General features: G+C 44.3%; 7 protein-coding genes across 12 annotated transcripts; 4 read left to right on the top strand and 3 right to left on the bottom strand.

Annotated features, from left to right (window-relative positions):
• Positions 1 to 1,370: 1,370 nt before the first annotated feature.
• On the top strand, positions 1,371 to 4,386 carry LOC108088780 (single-pass membrane and coiled-coil domain-containing protein 4 homolog). Its single transcript, XM_043207918.1, has 4 exons — positions 1,371 to 2,575; positions 3,663 to 3,716; positions 3,772 to 3,866; positions 4,249 to 4,386. The coding sequence occupies exon 1, from the start codon at positions 1,520 to 1,522 to the stop codon at positions 1,694 to 1,696; it is 177 nt and encodes a 58-aa protein (XP_043063853.1). The 5' UTR covers positions 1,371 to 1,519; the 3' UTR covers positions 1,697 to 2,575; positions 3,663 to 3,716; positions 3,772 to 3,866; positions 4,249 to 4,386.
• LOC108088776 lies at positions 2,468 to 4,386 on the top strand. 3 transcript variants are annotated; one of them, XM_017186730.2, is made up of 4 exons: positions 2,468 to 2,575; positions 3,663 to 3,716; positions 3,772 to 3,854; positions 4,249 to 4,386. In XM_017186730.2, exons 1-4 carry the CDS (start codon positions 2,561 to 2,563, stop codon positions 4,310 to 4,312), a joined length of 216 nt encoding a protein of 71 aa, XP_017042219.1. In that variant the 5' UTR covers positions 2,468 to 2,560; the 3' UTR covers positions 4,313 to 4,386. The 3 variants fall into 3 exon arrangements, with proteins under 3 accessions (XP_017042219.1, XP_017042220.1, XP_017042221.1); XM_017186731.2 differs by lacking the exon at positions 2,468 to 2,575 and adding an exon at positions 3,258 to 3,556; XM_017186732.2 differs by lacking the exons at positions 2,468 to 2,575; positions 4,249 to 4,386 and adding an exon at positions 3,275 to 3,556 and having other exon boundaries at positions 3,772 to 3,987.
• Positions 4,326 to 5,059, bottom strand: LOC108088779 (ER membrane protein complex subunit 4). Its single transcript, XM_017186736.2, has 3 exons — positions 4,944 to 5,059; positions 4,756 to 4,885; positions 4,326 to 4,703 (listed from the first exon to the last, which is right to left on the bottom strand). The coding sequence occupies exons 1-3, from the start codon at positions 4,997 to 4,999 to the stop codon at positions 4,389 to 4,391; spliced, it is 501 nt and encodes a 166-aa protein (XP_017042225.1). The 5' UTR covers positions 5,000 to 5,059; the 3' UTR covers positions 4,326 to 4,388.
• On the bottom strand, positions 4,944 to 8,884 carry LOC108088777 (ADP-ribosylation factor 1). Of its 3 annotated transcripts, none has more exons than XM_017186734.2 (5): positions 8,759 to 8,884; positions 6,694 to 7,004; positions 6,518 to 6,627; positions 6,203 to 6,328; positions 4,944 to 6,092 (listed from the first exon to the last, which is right to left on the bottom strand). In XM_017186734.2, the coding sequence occupies exons 2-5, from the start codon at positions 6,839 to 6,841 to the stop codon at positions 5,928 to 5,930; spliced, it is 549 nt and encodes a 182-aa protein (XP_017042223.1). In that variant the 5' UTR covers positions 6,842 to 7,004; positions 8,759 to 8,884; the 3' UTR covers positions 4,944 to 5,927. The 3 variants fall into 3 exon arrangements, with proteins under 3 accessions (XP_017042223.1, XP_017042222.1, XP_017042224.1); XM_017186733.2 differs by lacking the exon at positions 8,759 to 8,884 and adding an exon at positions 8,299 to 8,412; XM_017186735.2 differs by lacking the exon at positions 8,759 to 8,884 and adding an exon at positions 8,158 to 8,242.
• A 7-nt stretch (positions 8,885 to 8,891) lies between these two features.
• Positions 8,892 to 10,820, top strand: LOC108088774 (tRNA (cytosine(72)-C(5))-methyltransferase NSUN6). 2 transcript variants are annotated; one of them, XR_001771239.1, is made up of 2 exons: positions 8,892 to 9,188; positions 9,266 to 9,381. XR_001771239.1 is itself a non-coding variant. In XM_017186728.1 (2 exons), exons 1-2 carry the CDS (start codon positions 9,119 to 9,121, stop codon positions 10,520 to 10,522), a joined length of 1,323 nt encoding a protein of 440 aa, XP_017042217.1. In that variant the 5' UTR covers positions 8,892 to 9,118; the 3' UTR covers positions 10,523 to 10,820. The 2 variants fall into 2 exon arrangements, 1 of the variants encoding a protein (XP_017042217.1); XM_017186728.1 differs by having other exon boundaries at positions 8,892 to 9,184; positions 9,266 to 10,820.
• On the bottom strand, positions 10,518 to 15,219 carry LOC108088772 (myb-like protein Q). Its single transcript, XM_017186724.2, has 6 exons — positions 15,074 to 15,219; positions 14,392 to 14,475; positions 13,905 to 14,330; positions 12,924 to 13,846; positions 11,586 to 12,858; positions 10,518 to 11,528 (listed from the first exon to the last, which is right to left on the bottom strand). Exons 2-6 carry the CDS (start codon positions 14,447 to 14,449, stop codon positions 11,431 to 11,433), a joined length of 2,778 nt encoding a protein of 925 aa, XP_017042213.1. The 5' UTR covers positions 14,450 to 14,475; positions 15,074 to 15,219; the 3' UTR covers positions 10,518 to 11,430.
• Positions 15,220 to 15,559: 340 nt separating this feature from the next.
• Positions 15,560 to 17,305, top strand: LOC108088775 (general transcription factor IIH subunit 2). The gene is made up of 3 exons (XM_017186729.2): positions 15,560 to 15,886; positions 15,935 to 16,276; positions 16,329 to 17,305. Exons 1-3 carry the CDS (start codon positions 15,822 to 15,824, stop codon positions 17,224 to 17,226), a joined length of 1,305 nt encoding a protein of 434 aa, XP_017042218.1. The 5' UTR covers positions 15,560 to 15,821; the 3' UTR covers positions 17,227 to 17,305.
• The last annotated feature ends 2,162 nt before the right edge of the window (positions 17,306 to 19,467 follow it).

Raw genomic sequence — 19,467 nt, 5'->3', positions numbered from 1 at the left:
CCGTCGGAACCTAACGAGCGGCTAGAAGAAGACTCGGGGGGCGGGGCAGTTCGGGCGCAGCAGCTCTGACAATGAGTGAGCAGAGATAATCTATTATGACCGTAACAAGGAGTAAGTCCCAACTCGGTAATCCATCATTTTACGACTTGGCAATCAAAACAAGGAGTTTAACTAAGAGATGGAGTCCGGACCCCGACGACGGACTCTCAGGACGGACGGGCGGACAGAGGGACTGACCGATCGGTCTGACCAATCAACGACAACACAACTATGTGTGCTAGCCGGCTAACGATCGGGCCGAGAGTCGTGTTAGCGCTGGCCAGAACCAGGAAACTCGGACTAGATCTGGTCGGGAACACAGCTTTCGGACAGCCGGGTGCGCAGCGAGGCCAATCTGACGGGCTGCTGACGGCCGCTCTGGGCCTTTTTGGGGCCGGGACTAAATAGTTGCCAATAATCCGTGTCCAAACTGATCGGGTTGCCGTTTATGGAAATGGGCGAAATTAGATGCCGAAATGCGCGCCGGGCCCCGAGGCCTCGGCTTCATTACCGATGCACAAACTTGGCAGTGCGTCCCAACTGATTGGCCACGGTTCCCGGCCAGCGTTCTGCATTATTATTGCTTCATCAGGTGTCCAGCAGCCGCAATTGCAGACCGGCAGCGGGGCAGAATGAACGGGGGCAGAAGCCAAGGCAGTGACTGGCCAGTCGGCAACGGCAGCGACCCGACCCCTAAGAGCATTTGGAACTGCTCAAACATTTTCGAAATCGCATTTAGAGGTGAAGGTGCAACAGTTGCCGGCATATCCGGTGTCTGCGGGCAGGGCGCAGTTAAAGGGCTTAGCGGGCGACTGGCTAATTAAAGGGAAATATGGGTTAGGTTCGTGCAAAGCGCTGTGCCAACGCTCGTGTCGGCGGGCCACGCTTAAAGCCGATAACAAGAGATGGCCCACTCGGCGGGTTATGTACTCAGGAAATTCCTGCACTATTGAGCTAACCACTCAGATTATACAAAATGATTTTATTTCATAGCAAAAAATTTCTTAAACAAATCAAGCAATTAATTTTTTTAAAACAGTTACATTTATACCGTAATATTAATCACATTTCAAATATCTATGATAAATTTTAAGCTTAAATTTATATTTATAGACAGTAGATTAACCTCTGCGTTTTGATCCCAAAAACGTAATTTAAAACGCGCGCCAATCATTCAAAATTGGCAGCACTGGCAGACAATCCCAGCACTGGCAGGCAATGTCAGCACTGTTTATTGACAAAAAGCTGACTGAGCGTAAACCTTAAACGTTAGCTATAAAAAACTGCCAGCTAGATACCAATCCCACCGAACTCTTCTTCTTCTTCTTCGGCCCAGAAACAACTTGTTGAGCGGCAGAAAGAGCCAGCGCATCGCTCTCTGTTTTGTTGTTCCACGCACACGCACTCCACAGAATTACACACGTCAGCAGCGTGTAGGTCAGATTAAGGGAACCATTAATCGCAACCACACAGGATCGAGATGCGTCAGCTGAAGGGAAAGGTCAAGGAGACGCGCAAGCAGAAAAAGGAGCGCAAGCTGGACAACCTCGAGAGCCAGGCCAAAATCCGCACTGTAGTGCTGCCCGCGGTGGGGGTGCTTGCTGTTTTCCTGGTATTGTTCGTTTACCTGAAAACCCGCCCGGCGGTCTTGGCCTAATCGAAAGGACAACTTCAAACATACATTTATAGCTCTAAGTTAAAGTGAAAGCCCTGCAAAGATTAAACTTGTTTACAGAGATAGCTTTAAAAGTAACATTAAATCGCCATTCGTTCGGCAAAAATGTATCTTTTATTTACAGTGGAACCTTGCTAAGATCAACACATCAATTTTCTATATAATTTTAAAAATACTGTACAGTATTCGTCCAAGTGAAAACATTTCTTTTAATTGATCCCGTTTTTATTTTTCATTTTAATAGTACAGGTCAAACGAGAAGGTATTTACATTTGGTTTAGTCACGATTTTGTTAAATTGAAGAAGCCAACATTTTGTTTACGTAATAAAAAATTATTTTCGTCAGTTAACATTTCTGAGGCTGGTCTGTACTTCGCCTGTAAGTGCTAATAGTGTTGAAAAACACCGAAAGCAATGGCGCCTAAATCAAAACGAAAAAATCCATCAGGAGAACTGTAAAAACCCGGCCAAAGTGTGTAAATGAATGTTTTAGTCAAGACAGTGGCAACCACAAACAGGTTTTATTTTTGGCCACTAAGCGATTCGATTTCCCTTGCATTGCCCTTGCTTGTTATTTCCACCACATCCGCAGAGCAAAATAGTTCGCAGTCGGTGACCTCAACCTCTATAACGACAAATTTTAGTGAAAGTGCAGTGCGAAAAGCAGTAACTGCAAAAGCGTTATCAGCTCGACACCGATTATCTAATCACAGCTGGGAGAGTCGCAGAGAGCCAGTCAGCTGCTGTCAACCACCGCTCTCATTCGCATTTTTGACGTTTCTTTTGCACATTCTCACTCTCACACTGGCGGTTGCAGGCGACAAAGGCGCTTTCCATTACTCGACAATGCTGAAGTTTTTGGTAAGTCTTTTCTGGCGGATTAAGCTTGCCCTAACCAAGCTATTCACCTGTGAAGTTATGGATATCCCAAAACATATACATAAATGGGAACGTAATACATAAATTCTCAGCTGTTGTTGGTCTTTTTACGGCGATGACGCGCCACTGCACAGTGGGCTAAATCTGTTATCAAGACGAAAGGGCCTAAAAAAATTTGTATCCTTAGGTGTAGGTTTTGTATTCAGTTTTTTTTTTTTGTTTGTTGGTATTAAATATTTTGTTAGCATTACGAGCCAAATTAACGAAAATGTAGCCTACTACGACATTAAAGGTGGTCGGTAATTGGAAACGATTGCCAAAACTTAAAGGTATACAGTATACTTTTTTTAAACAAAGCAAATACAGTAGAATCTGCTTATAGCGATGCCCGGAAGACGCACTAAGCAAAAGGATATAAGTGTATAAGCCTGTCTGGGGACCAATCAAGCCATCGAGTTTTCGTCGCAATACCCGGACGGACACTATAAGTGGAGAAAAAATATGAAAATAAAAAAATAAAAATCATCTTATCATAAGTTTCTAGACTTACAATTTTCGTTGCTTCTGTTTGGCTCTTTGGCGAATTATGCGCTTATATAAAAATTTTTCCACAAATGGTTCCTTTGGACTTGGATTCAAGAGAATATAAGATCCGATCAGCTTTAGTATTAAGCAAATAGAAAAATCAGCTTCTCTTTGGGATTTACGTTTACTCCACTTAGTCAACAGGAATTTTCAGATCGACATTTTGAAAAACAACACAAACTTTCCAAATTAATTGTTTTTATTCCCCTGGAAACCGAAATGAAACTACTCGGACTTGGAATGCGAGTGATGAGGCTCCAGTCTGGCGGACAATCCCGTTCCACGAACACTTGCTGTCCCCCGGAAATACGAGAACCTCTGCCGTGTTGCCCCAAAAAACGTTTTTGGACCTTCAAAAGGGTGCTGTGCTTTTCTACGGTCAGCTTGAGAGATGCCCCTTTGGTATAGGGGTTACACGAAAAGCAACTTTAAAGCAGATGCTTATCTCGCACCAATTCTGATATTCTTCTTTGTTTTATTTCAGTTGACCTTTGGCGCCGGGGTTTATACGGGCATCTACGTTTCGCAGAACTATGAGGTAAGCATCCTTCTACTAAATTTATTGTAAACTGTTCTAATCCTGTCCCGTTTAGGTCCCCCGGGTAGATGATCCGCAGAAGTTGATCCAGCGTCTGAACGAAAAAGTGAAGGAGCTGGTTGACCAAAGCAAGAACAAGTAACAGCCTTGGTAGTTTTATACTTGGAAAACCTAACCGTCACTAAATTCTAATGAACTTTTTGAGCGTCTTTTTGTAATTTCATTTGTAAAAATCGCTCAATTAAATCGCTCTTTTTTGGCTTATATAAAATTTGTGGCCATGAGGAAAAGTTTTATTATAAAAAGAAGCTGTGCCGTCTCGATAGGTGGACGCCCACCTGTGTCGAGCTCTTTTTTGGCTTCCACATTGGATTCTTTTAAAAAATTTATATTTAAAATAAAAACTGCAAGAAAATATTTATGGCGGTTATTCAAAAAGATTTCAAAGGATTTTACGAAATCATTTGCAACTACTGAAATTAGCTTCAAAAATAAAAAAGCGGAAATAAAACCAAGTGTACTTCTTCCACAGATCCGCTGGTGAGAAACTTGTGGACGACATCAAAAAGGAGGCTAAAAAGATACTGGATGACTGACTGGTGCGATGAGTTCTCGTTTTGATGTTAAACAAATTTATCTATTATCAAATAAAGCGATGTTACATGTGTAAGCCTAGACAAAGGACACTCCCCCGCCATAATACTCCAGGCGCGTTTGCGGCTGAACGAAGGCGAGCCAGTCGGAGGCGTGGGTGGGCAATAAGCCCATGCTGTGGCATTTGTAAAGAGCCATGGCCACGTTAGCCAGGTTGCCCAGGAAATAGACGATGCGCTGGCCAGTTCCTTGGGCGCCCTCGGCCATTTTCGACGTCACCTGGGTAGTGAAGATTGCCTTGATGGGCCGAATTAGCATCATGCCGACCATCATGATGGGGAAAATGGAGATCGAGTTGCCCGACATGTACATGATGAACAGGTTCATGGGTATCTGAGGGAATCCAAAGGTTATCCAGGGAACTTCATTGCGGCTTGGTACTCACGTTCTTAAGAGGTCCTAAGGCGAGGTCCCAGGATTTCTTGATCACTAGGCGCTGGTCGCGAACCACTTCGCTTTGGTTTACCAGGGCAGAGGGATTGTAACCCAGCGGAGAGGGAATATCAGCGTTTTTGCTGCCGAGTAAAAAGCAAACGTGAAAAGGTGTCCCAACTAAATGACATCCACTTTTACCTAACGTTGAAGTCCAACGCCCACTTAAACTTTTTCGAATTTTGCTTGGCTGACATTCTGCGTTTATCTTGTATTTAAATTTGTCGCTGATTAACAGAATTAAATGAAAATTTTCGGCCTTTTAACACCAATTGGTTGCCCAGTGCTGTCGAACGTCGAACTTTGACTTTCAAACAGTGTTGCCAAATTACGATGGGCAACTGAGGTGAATGGCATTTTGGTATCGATAGGCAGAGATGTCTTCGCACAGATTTTGTAAAATGCAGTGGAATAATCTTCAGCAGGACGAATGTGTTCTTTAATATGTAAATTTTATTTTGAATTACCTTTTAAGAAGTACTGTCCTTTTTATATGTGCTTATGTGTATGCGTGAGTTTTTATGGATTTGCGTGGCCAAGCGACAACAAGAAACGAAAGGATTAAAAATTAAAATGGTTTTTGTTGTATTTTTAAAGAGCAATTACAATTACAGTTTTTTCTCATTAATATTATATTTTATATTTATAAAATTAAAAAGAAATATATATTGATGAGGGGTAGGGAGAGGACAAAAATAACTTAAAAAGACATTTTTATACCATATACTATAGTTTTCCTTTCTCTTGTGATTGGTTGGGGTTCTCTTTTACTGTTTTGCTTTAAACATCCAATAATTATGTATACGAATTTAAATTAAATTATAGCGTTCTTTATATGCTGCTTGAAAAGTTTTGTTTTTGCAATTCAATAAACAATTTCAGTTTGGAAATATGGACAGAAGGAGCCCATTAAGTTATGCGAAGATCTGCTGCTCTTGTTGTTGGTGTTGTTGCCGCTGCTGTTTTTGTGATAATTCCTTCTGATGTCCATATCCACCGTTTGCCGTCTGTTTGATGTTCTACAGCCGCTCTTTCCGTGGTTTTGGTTGCTGGTTTACTGCATCGGCTTGCTTGAAATCAGAGTTAGTTGTATTCATATTGTTGCTTTAGTTGTAGTGTGTTTAATTAGCGATTAGCGTTCTTCAATTGGTTGGACAGCCAGTCAAGTCCCTCGTAGAGGCCATCGCCGCTGGTTGCACACGTCGCCTGGATGTACCAGTTGCGGTTTCTGAGTGAGTGCAAGCCGAGCTTGTCGGTGATCTCGGCCGCATTCATTGCATTTGGCAGATCCTGATATAAAATTAAAACGAAATGGCGCATTAACATTTTGTCAACATAAGTGCATTAGCAGGTGAAAATAATTTTATTGCTTGTAAAAGTAATATTGCCACGAAACCCACCTGTTTGTTGGCGAATATTAGTAAAACTGCATCCCTCAGCTCGTCCTCCGCCAGCATACGCATCAACTCTTCTCTCGCCTCCCCGATGCGCTCTCGGTCATTGCTGTCCACGACGAATATAAGACCCTTAAAAAGGCAAAATGAAATCGTTACTCAAGGTACCACAACTCTAGGTAAAAATTTTTTTTGGATTTATGAGCATCAGTCCCGTCTTGAAACAAAAAAACTTTGAATAATCACAGTGAGATTCATTACAAGTTGTTAACATCATCTAGAATCAAATTTAATCTGGGGAGCAGCTGGAATCATACTTACTTGTGTGTTCTGGAAATAGTGCCTCCACAGGGGACGAATTTTATCTTGGCCGCCCACATCCCACACTGTAAAGCTAATATTCTTGTATTCTACAGTCTCCACATTGAAACCTAGTAGGAAATCGGAAGATGTTAGATACGAATGCATTAATGCGTTAGGGGTGCTGAAACACTTACCAATGGTGGGTATCGTTGTAACAATTTCGCCTAATTTGAGTTTGTACAGAATTGTGGTTTTACCAGCGGCATCCAAACCGACCATCAATATCCTCATTTCCTTTTTGCCGAAGAGGCCTTTAAACAGGTTTGCGAATACATTTCCCATGGCTGCTGTTTGTCTTTCCGATGCTCAGGAGGTTTCGTAGAAATTCGAATCTCTGGTTGGCCTGCTTGCTGCTTGCTGGCTGGAATTATGACAAGTTCAAATCCGAGTTGCGATACCGATCAGAATATGCAAACTGCGGACTTGTGTGCTCGGACTGGGAAATCTGCAAAGAAGCCGATCGGATCCAGTTATAGCAGAGCATTATCAATTGGGCAGATGATACAAGGCGAGCCTAGCGATTGTAACTGGCTTAAATGACAAGCGTAGCAAAGATTGTATGTTGTTTTTGAATGGCTTGTGTTACCCCACCGATCTGACGTGTTGATATTAGCCACAAGTGAGTCATAACACAAAAACCGGAAGAGGCTAACGAAATAACGTTTTACTTTATTGCAATAACGATGTTTTTTTATTTTATCTGAGTTTAAGCGGCCCAGACTCTAAAAAGTTGTTTATATAATTAATTGCTTATTTATTAATAACGTAAAATGGGAGGATGTAGGAAACACAATTGATAAGATATTGATTTTTAGTATAGAACGATGACGGCGCCCTGTGGCCGGCAGCCCAATTTCCACCACCCCTCTCTCATCGACCATTTTACCCAGTGTATTTAAGAAACGTGCGGACTGGAAAGTGAGTAAATGATAAGACCGGTGCTCAGGTTATTCGCAGTTTTCAGCTACATTGAATGGGCGGACGAGAGGGGTTTCAAACTATGCAGTGAATCATCGGTAAAATAAAAATCGAACAGACTGGTATATGCAATCCAAATGATGTTTTCATCGAGCATTCCACACAGAAATCAGAACGTTGCCAACGAAACATACGGAAACTTCCATTGAAAACCATTTCTGAAGGAGTCCAACAATTAGCCCACACAAATTCCATTTTTTACAGCTTTTTAGGTGACTCAAAGAAGAGATTTCTGTGGAGTTCCCGATAAGACGCCCTACGTCTCAAAAAAGATGCTAGTGCCAGCTGACGATAGTTGGGATGGAAGCAGCCGAAATCGAAAACTACACGTAGCAGCTTTTAATTTCAAGCTGCGGGAAGCGGGGCAAACCCACCAACACACCAAAACCCCGCACAAACTCACACACCCGAAGGCGGCAGAGTTGCCAACTGCGCCGAGTCGCCCTGTCACTGTCTCTGATTCTAGCTCCAAACGAAGCTCCATGCCGACGACGTCACACTTCTGAATATAACTACTCATATGGGCCAAGTCTTACGGACCTAGTGCGTTCCGATTTGGACCGAGATCGGACAACTTTGAACTTTATACGTGGTTGCATACGCCTGTGTGAGTGACGTACGCTTTTTTCTTCTACGTTGGTGAAATGCGTCGGTCGCCGTCCTTGATTTCTCGAAACAACATAGACTCGTGTCCCAAATAACACTTTTATCTATCAAATAGACTGTTATTTTGTTCAGAAGCACATTGCACGTTTATTTACCGAGTAATCTGGTTTTTTCTTAGATTTTTCTTTGATTGAATTTTCTCTGCTACCAAACACACCACACACCGAATTGCGAAGAAAGATAATGAAAAGAAACGTATCGATAGCAAACTCGTTCGATAGTCGATTAACACAAACCACTGTTTTCAGTGGGGCGAAGTTGACAAATAATTGGCTGTTATATAATTTTTATCTACAATTTTAGACAATATAATTTTAATGTTGAAAATAATCTGTTCCCGCTTCCTGGTTCTAAGGTATTATAAACAAAGTTTGGGCGATAAATTCAGTCGATTTCCAATACTAGTACTTTCAGTACTCCCCACAGCCGAGTAAGTGTGCGTCTAGCCCAAACCAATACGGACACAACTATATATTCCACATTTCTTCAAAATCTGGCTATGGTTCTAAATCTTTCGAATACAAACTCGGACTTCCACTGAAAACACATACGCACCAACTGCTTGAATCAAATGCACACGTATTTGAGCGGAAATTTTAAAAACTTCTGCTTGGAAATGTCTAAAATCACAGAGCAAAATAAAACTCGACCGAGAATACACTTGCCGTTGAAAAAACTGCAAACTCACCAACATAAACGTTGCCGATAGAGATGGGCGCAGCCCAGGGCCTGTCGGGCTATGTGCAAGAGGGGGATGGCTAGCACTCAGAGCCGTGGTGAGAACTCAAGGAAATGCTGCCACGTCTCTTCTCCACCACTTTGGGTAGTGTTGCCATCGCTTAAGATTAATCGAAAGAATTACTTAACCGATATCGAAAACGTTAATCAACCAGGTGGTTTGAATTATAGAAATAAATGTTTTACCCGAAAACACCGTTTTTGGGAAACCCCTTGTTGGAGGGAGAGATTCTTAAAGTTAATGTAGGTAAGGCACTCACCAATTGCGCACACCTGCTGCTGTGCTAGGCAAATCTGTCTTTATAATTTGTCAATTTTGTCTAGTCGGCTGCACTTGCTCCACTGCTAGAATGGTTATGCCTGACACCAAAAGTGACGACGTACCGGGTAAACACACTGCGCATAACTATTGACGGTTTCCGTAAAAAGTTAGAGGAAAAACTATCCGCACGCTATGGTCAGGGATGCCCGAAGGTGTATGGGCTACCGAACCTACCGGAAGTGTTGTGCATTGAACCGCTGGCCTTGCATTATACAGATGCCTTTGCCGATCCTACCCGAAAAGAGATCATAGTGGACACCACTTGCGGAGCTGCTGTGCTGCGTGGCGCACACATATATGCTCCCGGCGTTCTCGCCATGGAGTCGCACACGCAGCTCCATGAACTTGTCAGCGTGTACGCGGACCTGTCTGGAAAATGCAAACGCGGGTCAATCACCCGCTACGATAATCCGGAAAAGGTCTATCTAGGTTCGGGCAAGGTACTGATGCAGCGATACCAGCTGTACAACAACTCCGACGAGCCCGCCTCTGGAGTCGCAGTGGAAATGCAGTCCAACGTTAGCGGAGTGCCCTCTCTGGGGGATCTCAGCAGTGAAGAAGCCGTGCTGCAGAACCTGCCTTCCATTGTATGTGTCCGCGTCCTAGACCCACAGCCAGGTGAACACGTGCTTGACATGTGCGCCGCTCCCGGCAACAAGACGGGCCACATTGCTGAGCTGATGGGTGACCAGGGATTCGTGGTGGCCCTGGATAACTCAGCAAGCCGAGTGCGCAACATGCTACAAAAGTTGACCCAGTACAAGAGCATTTCGGCGCATGTTTATGACTCCACCAAGGCTCTGGCACCTGCAGCCATTGAGGGTTCCACAGGGCCTCCGTTTCCCCGCGAAAGCTTCGACCGCATCCTGCTCGACGCCCCATGCAGTGGTCTGGGCAATCGTCCACAGCTATCATGCGGAATAAAGCAAGCCAAGGTGCTGAAGTCTTATCCGAACATCCAACGTCGGCTTTTCGAGCAGGCTGTGCAGCTCCTGCGTTCTGGCGGCATCCTTGTGTACAGCACATGCACTGTCACCGAGGAGGAATGCGAGTGCTTGGTGGCCTGGGCGCTGAGCAAGTTTTCCGACCTGCGCCTGGTGGATGCTAGTCCACGCTGGGGTGGTCCCGGACTTGTGCTTCCCAATTTGGATGCATCCAAGTCGCGCCTGCTACAGCGCTTTGGACCCAGTGAACAGTGTGTAGACACCGTGGGCTTTTTTATTGCTAAGTTTCGGAAAGATAAAATAATACAAATTTGACTGCAATCTTTTCTTTATTGGGCTCGATAATTTAATGTTCGGCATTTTTTATCCCTTATCAATCTGCACCGCTGTGGAGCTTCGGCTTCTGAAGAAATACAAGTAAGGTCTAAGCGAATGTCAAGGACTGAGATATTCCTAATTACAACATTCTAGGTTTTGCTCTCCCGCAGTTGCTCTTTGTATGTTCTGAATGAATAAACATGCTGATATTGTTTAGTTCTCTAGATTAAAATTACTTAAATAATTTACAATTCATATCTATCGTAATTTTACCTACTGCTAAGTTTGCCTTTGTTTCTTAATTTTCCAACTGAAATGCACATATTGCATTTTGCGACGCGATGCGATTCTACGCTATAGAATCTCAAATGTTCCTAAACTGCGTGTTTAAAAGTTATACAAGTTCAAAGTTAAGGGGCATTTCATGTTTTACGCAATCATTGCTTAGGAGCGGGCTAAGTAAATGCATTTTTTGTTTAAACAATTTATTACAAAATCAGAACTGTGATTACGCAATACATAAACATTCCTCAAGGGGCTTCCTTCACTAGTTTGGATCATTAGAATTTTTTAGTGAACCGATTTAATCGTTAAGGTAAGTAGCAAAAATCTGCCCCGAGGGGTAAATGTTTTAATTTTTGTATGTATACGCATAATTTATTCCATCGTCCTCTATTGCCGTTACCTGACGCATCCTGGTATGCTCTCGACAAGCTTATCATTTTAAAACCACTAGCAAACACGACCCTGAGTCATGGGTTATGAATACTTGTGGCCTATCGTGGGGGAATGGCTAATGCCAAACGAAACTGAAGGTGGGAGTAACCTAGCAACGTCAGGTCCTTTCAAAATTATGGGCTTATGGACTACGCCTAAGTCTATGTGGTGAGACTATACACATGTTTTTACGTCGGGATGTTGAGCGTCTTGAATTGCTCTTCGTGCATCTCAGTCATCATGAAGGTGCCATCCTGTAGCAACAAAACGACGCGACGGGTACCTCCTAGAAAAACAAAAAATGAATTGTAGATTAGGTATATAAACAACCCTTTAAACTTACCCGGTGAAGGCAGATCTGCTTGTACCACCTCGGCTGGTATCTGGGCTTCCGTGCCATCGCTGTCTGACGTCGTGATATGGATCTGGGCCGTGGCGGGAGTTCCGGTACCTGCTGCAGAAGCCTCCGCTTGTTGAAGCACCTGGTGTTGAGCCAGCTCCTCCTCCGTCATGGACACAAGAATCTGCTCGCCGTCCGCTGAAGTCGTTGTGACACCATGCGCCTCAACCTGTTCTCCGGCCTGAACGGCCTCGGCCACTGCGTGGTCAAGAGACAGAACATCCTGCTCTTCTCCCTCAGCGGCAGCTACGTAAGCAAATTGCTGTTCTCCATCTGGACCCTGAGTGACAAGTATGGTTTGACCTTCCGCATTTTTTCCCGCTACCTGATAAACCGTGCCATCTTCTCCTCGCACCAGCAAAGCTGAGCCGTCTTCGTTGGTGAGAACTTGTTGATCACTGCCTAGGAGCGCCTGTGCTGCGGCCTCCAACTGTTCGCGCTGTTGCTCTTGCTGCTGCTCCTGCTCCATTTGCAGTTGTGTCTCCTCCTGACCAATAAGCTTTCCGGTAATCGGACAGAGCTGAGCCTGGTGCTGATGCACCTCCTCCTCCAGCTCCATTTGCAAGGGTGTTGGCTGGATCGCTGGCTTGGGAGCTATTCTTTGCCGGTTAGGAGTAATTCTTTGCATATGGGATGACTGCTGCTGGACCTGCACTTGGCGTTGCTGGCGGGCCTGAGCAGAACGCTGGGCCATCAGCTCCTCTCGGGTTACCACCTTACGAGTAACTTTCAAGTCACCCGACTTTGAAAGCTGCAGAATTTTTTGCTCTGGCGTCACTGCTTTAGCGCCCTGTAAAGTTTGCGGATGCTGACGTTGTTGCGGCGTTCCAACACCAGCACGTGCTAGGACTCGACCACCCGGATGAGCCCGGCCCGGTGTCTGCTGCAGGCCCTGGCGCACCTGTGTTGTGCCACTCATTCCAGGTCGACGTTGGATGGCGGTTGTCGTGGGACCCTGGCCGGGAGTGCGCAATACCTGTTGTCGCTGGCCCACAGTGATGGGGGAATTAGCGCCGGAGTGTGTTGGCCGTGCCATGGGCAGGCGCTTGGGTACTCCTGTGGTCACTTGTGCAGAGCTGACCTTCTGTGGCGGCGCAGCTGCTGGAGATGCTGAGGCCGATGCCTCAGAACTTTCAACACGGAAAACACCTCTCGTGTTGCTGGCCACCTCGGAGCGTGAGAGATACCGCACCGGACACTCAGGCTTCTCCTTTTTCTGTAACGGGGTTTGAGATCTCTAGTAAATTGATGCTGTGCAGAAAAATCATTGTCACTAATTACCAGTTGCAGGGTGTTAGGCATCTCGGGCTTTCTGAACATTCCCGAGCTGGTACTGTCCTCTGTGTATATAATTTCACCCATTCTCTGCTCTGTTCCCGACACTGTGGAGTTACCATTAATTTTAGACTGCTGCTTTTCCGTAGACTGGACCCTTGGCTTGTTCAGCTGCACGGAGCTTCCTCCGTTCTTCAACCGCTTTACAGTGTGTGATGGCAGATCCTCTTCAAGGTCCTCTAGGTCCATCGAGTCGTTTAGACCGCTGCCTTCGACGCTGGAGTCGGTGTGGTTAAGCTTGCGCTTGACTGGCCCCGTCGAGGGTGGCCATTCTTGTTCCGTAGCGGATTCATCCTCGTTGGCCGAGGATGGCGAAGAGGAACCATCACCGCCACCCGTCTCATTGACCCACTGCTTAAACGAGTCCATAGCTTTGGTTTTGGAAGTACGCGAGGGCCGAGATGAAGGCGATATTTGCGATGGCGCCAAGGCCGGGCTGAGTGGAGCGGCATTATCCGCCTTTGAAGACGACCCTTGTGGCTGCATTCGCTTTAGTGCATCCAGACCCTTCTCCCTAGTAAGTTTTTGTCGCGCCAGTTGCTTTTCGAACATCTGCAGAAAGTATGGTACTCGTTCAAGGTTGGCCATCACCTCCCAGGTGTTCTCGTGGTGCGAGCGATCCACCCACTTTACTAAATACTCGTGGGTCTTTCGACGCGGATTAAATCGCTTTGCCACTATCTTTTCAACTGGCTCTTCGGTGCGCTGCTCTGTCTTGGAGTCAATACGAATGGCGATGCGGTTGTTAGGCTTGACTGCTCCAGAGGAAGCTGTTGGTAGTGTCGGCGTTCCTGGCTTTGACTTTGGCCGTTCGTTTTCAGTGTCCTTCAGCTGGTTGGCCACAGTAGGAAGCTTACCAGCCGGGGATTCTGGGAATACAGGAAACAAATTTAATATGTTATATAAAAACTCTTCGATGTTAATTACTTCTTGTAGGAGAGACGCTCGAGTTATTATTGCTGTTGGACGTGTTGTTATTGTTTGGATTAACCACAGTCTTGGTTATGCGAACCGGCATGTCCTGAAGCTGGCCATGGGCAATTTTGCCGAAAGACTGAATGGTCTTGCCTGCCACGATCCATGGCTCTCGTACACTGTCATCCAGCTTCACCCAATGCTGGTAAAGGGCCCACGAGTTTCCCGAATTGGCATCTTTGCGTGTGTGAAGCTGAGTGGCCTTCCAAAGTGTGAAAGCCCAAATAGTGGGCTTGGAGTCAAGAGTTTCTTTTAGATTCGCGTTTTCCTTTTCACAAGCGTCCTCCTTATGAGCTTGAAACTCCTCCACGAAGTTGTACGCCCTCAAACAGCGTCCACACACGAGAACGTCCATGTTTGCCAGTTCCTCCTGGGCAGCTACACGGGAAAAAAAATGTAGTAGACAATTTGCATTAACCAGTCTTCGTTGTCCTCTTACCTCTGATAATGTTCGCGTGTTTGCCAATTTCCGTTGGTGCAATCTCCTGTGCCAACATTATTCACAACCCCAACGCCCAAGCCTCTGTGGAGTGCATTTAAATATTAAATTTTGAACAGTGCCTTAAATCCTAAATTGTTGTTATTGGTTGGTTTTTAAAATCAGCTAACAGGCCAAGAAAAAGTACAGTGCCGTGGTGTGTTTGCGCAAACTTGGACTAGGTGGCAACATGCTCCTTGTTTTGCGGTGTGTGCCCGGTATGGTGAGTTTGAGCATACATCTGCATTGCAAAATGCAGCGGCGCCTTGGGACAATATTAAAAAAAAACACTGACAACTACATTAAATATTATTCGACTTGGCAATGCCCCGCACAAGACGGGACTTTTAACATTTAACAGCGTATCATGAGCTCTAATAAAAACGTTCCCTTCAAACATGTTTTTTATTTGTTATTTTTGAAAGTTTTAACTTGTTAAACGACCAAAATTCTAAAAAACACAGACTCTTTAGTTTCATGTTTTCCATCTGCGAGGAATCTCACTATTTTTAAGCTGTAATCAAGAGATCTACACAAATTTATGTTGCCCGCTAAAACTTCACGACTCGATATTTGGTTCTGCAGATAGGCCTTTACTTAAAACTATCTTAGAAGGCTTTTGCACCACCTCGTTAGTACACACCTTCATAAACAAATTACTTTTCAAAATCAAACCGAATACAGTTTTTTAAACGGTGATTTTAATTTAACTGATGCTCGACTTTCAACACGCGCAGCGCCGCTGCTGCTCACAATTGTACGCGCGAACTCTGAATGCCAAACTCAAAGTTGGTTCGGCTATACGAAGAGTGTTTGGTGACAATTTTGTACCGGCTAGGCAAACCTTTGAATGCGCTTCTGCTTTCGATGTGTATTTAGCATAGTTTATTGGCAAGCTCTTTGGCGAGCAAAATTGTCTTGTCAGCTTTAAGAATAAAATTAGAAGGATTTAAAATATATTTCGAATATTTTGCAGTTAAAAACTTGATTTTCTATACGTAATTTGCACTTTTATGCCCGGAAAAAGACTGTAGCGCCCTTTTCAGTTCGCCCGCGTGGCGGTGCACTTCCTCAGCCAATCACACAGCGAGGTGAGATTATCCATCGATGTGGTAACTTTGCGCACATTTGAAACGATAAAACAATCAAAATTTATTTTCAATATTTAAAACATATTGTTTGTAGTTTTAAAACTAATTTAATATATCATTATGAACTAATTTCTGTATAACTTGCTGGTGTGGTGATCGTCTGGCGCAAAGGGTGGCAACCAAGCGCATTGTAATTATTGTTTGTATAGTGTGTACTCATTGGTCCGCTTGCCGGTGAGTTTCGTTGTGGTTTGTTTCACTTGTTTTGTTCGATTGCTTGTTGCGGACAAAACTGCAAACATGGCCGATGACGAGCAGGACGACCAAAAGGAGTACCGTTGGGAGACAGGTTACGAGAAGACATGGTGAGAAAGTCCATGTGATGCGAGCCGATCTTAATTTTTGATTTCTAGGGAGGCTATAAAGGACGACGAAGACGGCCAGCTGGATGGAGCCATCGCCGAGATCATCCAGAAGGCCAAGCGCCAGCGACAAGCGCAAAAGACCAAACAGAACCGCCTTGGCATGATGCGCCACCTGTTTCTCGTTCTGGACTGCTCCGAGTCCATGAGTGTGCCAGACCTTAAGCCCACGCGGCTGCGTTGTACCGTGAAGCTGTTGGAGCTGTTCATAGAGGAGTTTTTCGACCAGAACCCCATCAGCCAGCTGGGCATCATAGCCCTGAAGGCCAAGCGGGCCGAGAAAGTGACTGAGCTCACCGGCACCTCTCGGGTCCATCTCAAGGCGCTGGAAAGGTGGGTGCAGATTTTTTTCCGCGATTCCAGACTTATCTACAATCTGTTTCAGCCTGGCCAACGTGTCCCTAACGAGCGAGCCCTCTTTGCAGAACGGTCTAGATCTAGCGCTTAAAACCCTAAAGGTTGTCCCCTCGCATGCCTCCCGCGAAATCGTCATTATCATGGGTTCGCTTACCACCTGCGATCCCGTCGACATAAATCTTACTATTGACGAACTGAAAAAAGAAGGTATACGCTGTTCAGTCATCTCACTGTCTGCGGAGATTCACGTCGCCCGCTACCTCACGCAACAGACGATGGGCACCTTCGGAGCTGTTCTGGATGACGCCCATTTCCGGGACCAGCTAATGTCCCAGGTGGATCCCCCGCCCGCGGCTAAGACACAGCACAACTCCCTGATTCGCATGGGCTTTCCGCACAGCAAAAACGAAGTGGAGGGTAAGGACGCGCCGCTGTCCATGTGTATGTGCCACATAGAGAACCTAGAGGAGCCCAGCGAATTGTGCACCACAGGTCACCATTGTCCGCAATGCAACAGCAAGTACTGCGAGCTACCCGTAGAGTGTCAATCCTGCGGTCTTACTCTGGTATCGGCGCCGCACCTCGCCCGATCCTACCACCACCTATTCCCGGTGCCAAACTTCGAGGAAATGCCCTTCGATGCGATGCCGCCCCTCTCCTTGGAGCTTGGCGGCGGAATCAAGGAGTGCTACGCCTGCGCAAAGGCGCTCGGCCAGGCCGCCGACAAGCTCGTCTTCAGATGTGGCTTCTGCAAGCAGTTTTTCTGCGTCGACTGCGACATCTTTATCCACGAGACTCTGCACGCCTGTGTCGGATGTAACACCATTCCAGGTGTGGACGGCCTGGTCTACCAGCAGAAAGCCAAATCCGAGCAAGATGATACGCACCCGGGGACCTCTAAGCAGCGCGGCCAGTTTGGCGTGTAACTGACTTTATCTGGATAGTTATTTCTAACTCCATATACGCATTTAGGGCAGAACCAATACAGTTCAATTCGTACCGGTGCTCGTGAGTTGTATCAATTCAGATCTGGTGTTATGCTTAATAATTGTGAAGGTGAGCGTGGCATTATTATGGCCGTTGTGCGGTCGCTGTCAAACCCTCTCATTTGCTTGATCACTGGATCCCCGTGCCTCTCATGCCAACTTTGCGCGCTTTTGTCTACAGCCCGCTTGAGTTCATCGCAAGCGCTTGCCGCAATCGGACGGTTTTTGTTTGATTCGATCCCAAAGCTCTCGGCAGCTACAGGTATTCTCGCTGCCACGACTGCTTGGAATAAAGTTAACTACGTGTGTGCATTTCAAAGAGCCAACTTTAAAATATTACCTTGTTTTAAAAGAGCATTGTTCAGAAGTAGAGGTATTGCGGTATGACACACATAAAGAATTACTGGAGATCAATGTGGACTGTTAAAGCCCGGCTTTTTTTATTTCTAAATTATTTGAATTAAGAGTTATAGTACCGGTAATGAATACCAGTTGCATTAGAACTAGTTATACTTTTTCAACGGTAGTGTCTAACTTTGCTATGTTGTATTGATAATTGGTATTAATACTCTGTTTTCTTGCGATAATTTTCAATAGTAATGGTGAGTTTACTAACCGTGTGTAATTTTGTGCACAACATGGAAAGGTCTTGAAGTGATATTGGTTTAGTATGCTAGATTTGTAGCAATATAGCTAGCATTCAAATAACAACTTATGTATATGAAGAACTACATCCTATCCGATCCTAGTATCATGACAAGTTGTGTATACTTTAATAAAAAGATTACCAAAAAAATAAACAAATAATCTTTTTAATTATTTCTTTTATATTTTCTTAGAAAGTAGATCAAAGTCAATATCGAAAATTGAAAAAGTTTCACAGTCGAATGTAAGTTAAAGTTTATCAATCGAAGAATTTATAAAACATTGGATAATTTTTATAAGAACAAGAATGGAAGACTTTCTTTTTCAGCCTTAATCTTTTTTATGTGGTTTTATTAGCTAAAGTGCTAAAGTCTAACAATTTTCGTAGAATTTTAGTTGTTTCTTAATCAGCTTTAGGTATAGTATTGAAGGGTCATAAAAGCCTCCGACACTAAATTATAAACTTCATTATAAGCTTAATTACCTTTTTTTTGTTTGTGTGATTCGTTATACAATTGGCTAATTTGTGGTTTATAATATATAATGTTAAGGGTTTAAGAATATAAAAAGGTTCATCAACTTAAAAAAATCTTTTACATAATCCTGGATGAAAGATGACAACAAGAATACCGATATTATAAAAGCTAACAAATGTCTTTGCTTTAAGAATTCGACCTTGGGAGACTAGATCATTGAAGTTGATTTGCGTTCTAAATCGCAGTTAAACGGCAGACGGAAGTTTTGTCAACCTCGTTAATTACTGACTAGCCCAGCATCATGCCTGCTTACATTCAGTGACTGGTGCGAACGTATTAGTTTGAGCTATTAAAAGAAAAAAAGTTTCCGCATCGCACCCCACACCAAAAACGAGGAATAACAAGCACAATTCGCTTGTAATAATTATATCTAAAAGTGCATGAATCAGGTGATAAGTTTAACTCTTAACTATGTACCCTCGTTTGTCTGAAATTAATGAAAGGCCGATTGTGATGTTTGAAAATCGGCTGAGTAAATAATTCACGGTCGGTTTTAGTTTTCCACCACTGCTGGTAAATCTGCTTGGCAAATTTATTAAAAGCTGCTCGGGAGTAACGAACCAAAAATTAGGCGTAATAATAATTTATGCGGCAGAGGGCTCCAAATTGTTTTCTCCTTGTGGGCGAGGCTTGATGTTGAAAAGGATAAAGTGAAACAGGGAGTTGAGGGACTAGGTTGATGTTGAAAAGTTGTCGGCTTATCACTGGTAAAGTTGTTCCTAATGGCACGTTCCCCGCCAAGGATGCCTGAACACATTGATTGGTTGCCGCAAGCAAATTTATTTGCATTGTTTGGACGTAGGTTGTAATTGCTTTAAAGGCTTGCTGAAAGTCTGAATACAAGCCCATAAAACAGAAGGCACGAAAGCCCGATTAGCACTGGGTTTTATTTGGTGGGATGTGCCTCTCAAACTCTTACCAATCCCATACCGCTCTGGTTTAATTTTAAATGTTGCTAATCGAAAAAAAGTACGCCTTTAAGCAAATTCTCAGCCAAAAT

This window comes from Drosophila ficusphila, unplaced genomic scaffold, assembly GCF_018152265.1.
Source record: "Drosophila ficusphila isolate 14025-0441.05 unplaced genomic scaffold, ASM1815226v1 contig_106, whole genome shotgun sequence".
Lineage (NCBI taxonomy): Eukaryota > Metazoa > Arthropoda > Insecta > Diptera > Drosophilidae > Drosophila > Drosophila ficusphila.
Note: the sequence above shows the minus strand (reverse complement) of the source record. Positions and strands in the feature narration are given on the sequence as shown.

What these genes read in the sequence shown, in the direction of transcription:
- LOC108088780 (XM_043207918.1), top strand. Translation starts at nt 1,520, where the DNA reads ATGCGTCAGCTGAAGGGAAAGGTCAAGGAGACGCGCAAGCAGAAAAAG.
- LOC108088776 (XM_017186731.2), top strand. Translation starts at nt 3,398, where the DNA reads ATGAAACTACTCGGACTTGGAATGCGAGTGATGAGGCTCCAGTCTGGC. An exon ending in GGGTGCTGTGCTTTTCTACG is followed by an intron (nt 3,557 to 3,662) that starts GTCAGCTTGAGA and finishes GTTTTATTTCAG; the next exon opens with TTGACCTTTGGCGCCGGGGT. An exon ending in GTTGACCAAAGCAAGAACAA is followed by an intron (nt 3,855 to 4,248) that starts GTAACAGCCTTG and finishes CTTCTTCCACAG; the next exon opens with ATCCGCTGGTGAGAAACTTG.
- LOC108088779 (XM_017186736.2), bottom strand. Translation starts at nt 4,999, where the DNA reads ATGTCAGCCAAGCAAAATTCGAAAAAGTTTAAGTGGGCGTTGGACTTC. An exon ending in GCGTTGGACTTCAACGTTAG is followed by an intron (nt 4,886 to 4,943) that starts GTAAAAGTGGAT and finishes TTTACTCGGCAG; the next exon opens with CAAAAACGCTGATATTCCCT. An exon ending in CCTTAGGACCTCTTAAGAAC is followed by an intron (nt 4,704 to 4,755) that starts GTGAGTACCAAG and finishes GGATTCCCTCAG; the next exon opens with ATACCCATGAACCTGTTCAT.
- LOC108088777 (XM_017186734.2), bottom strand. Translation starts at nt 6,841, where the DNA reads ATGGGAAATGTATTCGCAAACCTGTTTAAAGGCCTCTTCGGCAAAAAG. An exon ending in TACAACGATACCCACCATTG is followed by an intron (nt 6,628 to 6,693) that starts GTAAGTGTTTCA and finishes ATTTCCTACTAG; the next exon opens with GTTTCAATGTGGAGACTGTA. An exon ending in ACTATTTCCAGAACACACAA is followed by an intron (nt 6,329 to 6,517) that starts GTAAGTATGATT and finishes TGCCTTTTTAAG; the next exon opens with GGTCTTATATTCGTCGTGGA.
- LOC108088774 (XM_017186728.1), top strand. Translation starts at nt 9,119, where the DNA reads ATGTTTTACCCGAAAACACCGTTTTTGGGAAACCCCTTGTTGGAGGGA. An exon ending in GAGAGATTCTTAAAGTTAAT is followed by an intron (nt 9,185 to 9,265) that starts GTAGGTAAGGCA and finishes AATTTTGTCTAG; the next exon opens with TCGGCTGCACTTGCTCCACT.
- LOC108088772 (XM_017186724.2), bottom strand. Translation starts at nt 14,449, where the DNA reads ATGTTGGCACAGGAGATTGCACCAACGGAAATTGGCAAACACGCGAAC. An exon ending in GAGCGTCTCTCCTACAAGAA is followed by an intron (nt 13,847 to 13,904) that starts GTAATTAACATC and finishes CTGTATTCCCAG; the next exon opens with AATCCCCGGCTGGTAAGCTT. An exon ending in AGCAGATCTGCCTTCACCGG is followed by an intron (nt 11,529 to 11,585) that starts GTAAGTTTAAAG and finishes TTGTTTTTCTAG; the next exon opens with GAGGTACCCGTCGCGTCGTT.
- LOC108088775 (XM_017186729.2), top strand. Translation starts at nt 15,822, where the DNA reads ATGGCCGATGACGAGCAGGACGACCAAAAGGAGTACCGTTGGGAGACA. An exon ending in ACAGGTTACGAGAAGACATG is followed by an intron (nt 15,887 to 15,934) that starts GTGAGAAAGTCC and finishes TTTGATTTCTAG; the next exon opens with GGAGGCTATAAAGGACGACG. An exon ending in CATCTCAAGGCGCTGGAAAG is followed by an intron (nt 16,277 to 16,328) that starts GTGGGTGCAGAT and finishes AATCTGTTTCAG; the next exon opens with CCTGGCCAACGTGTCCCTAA.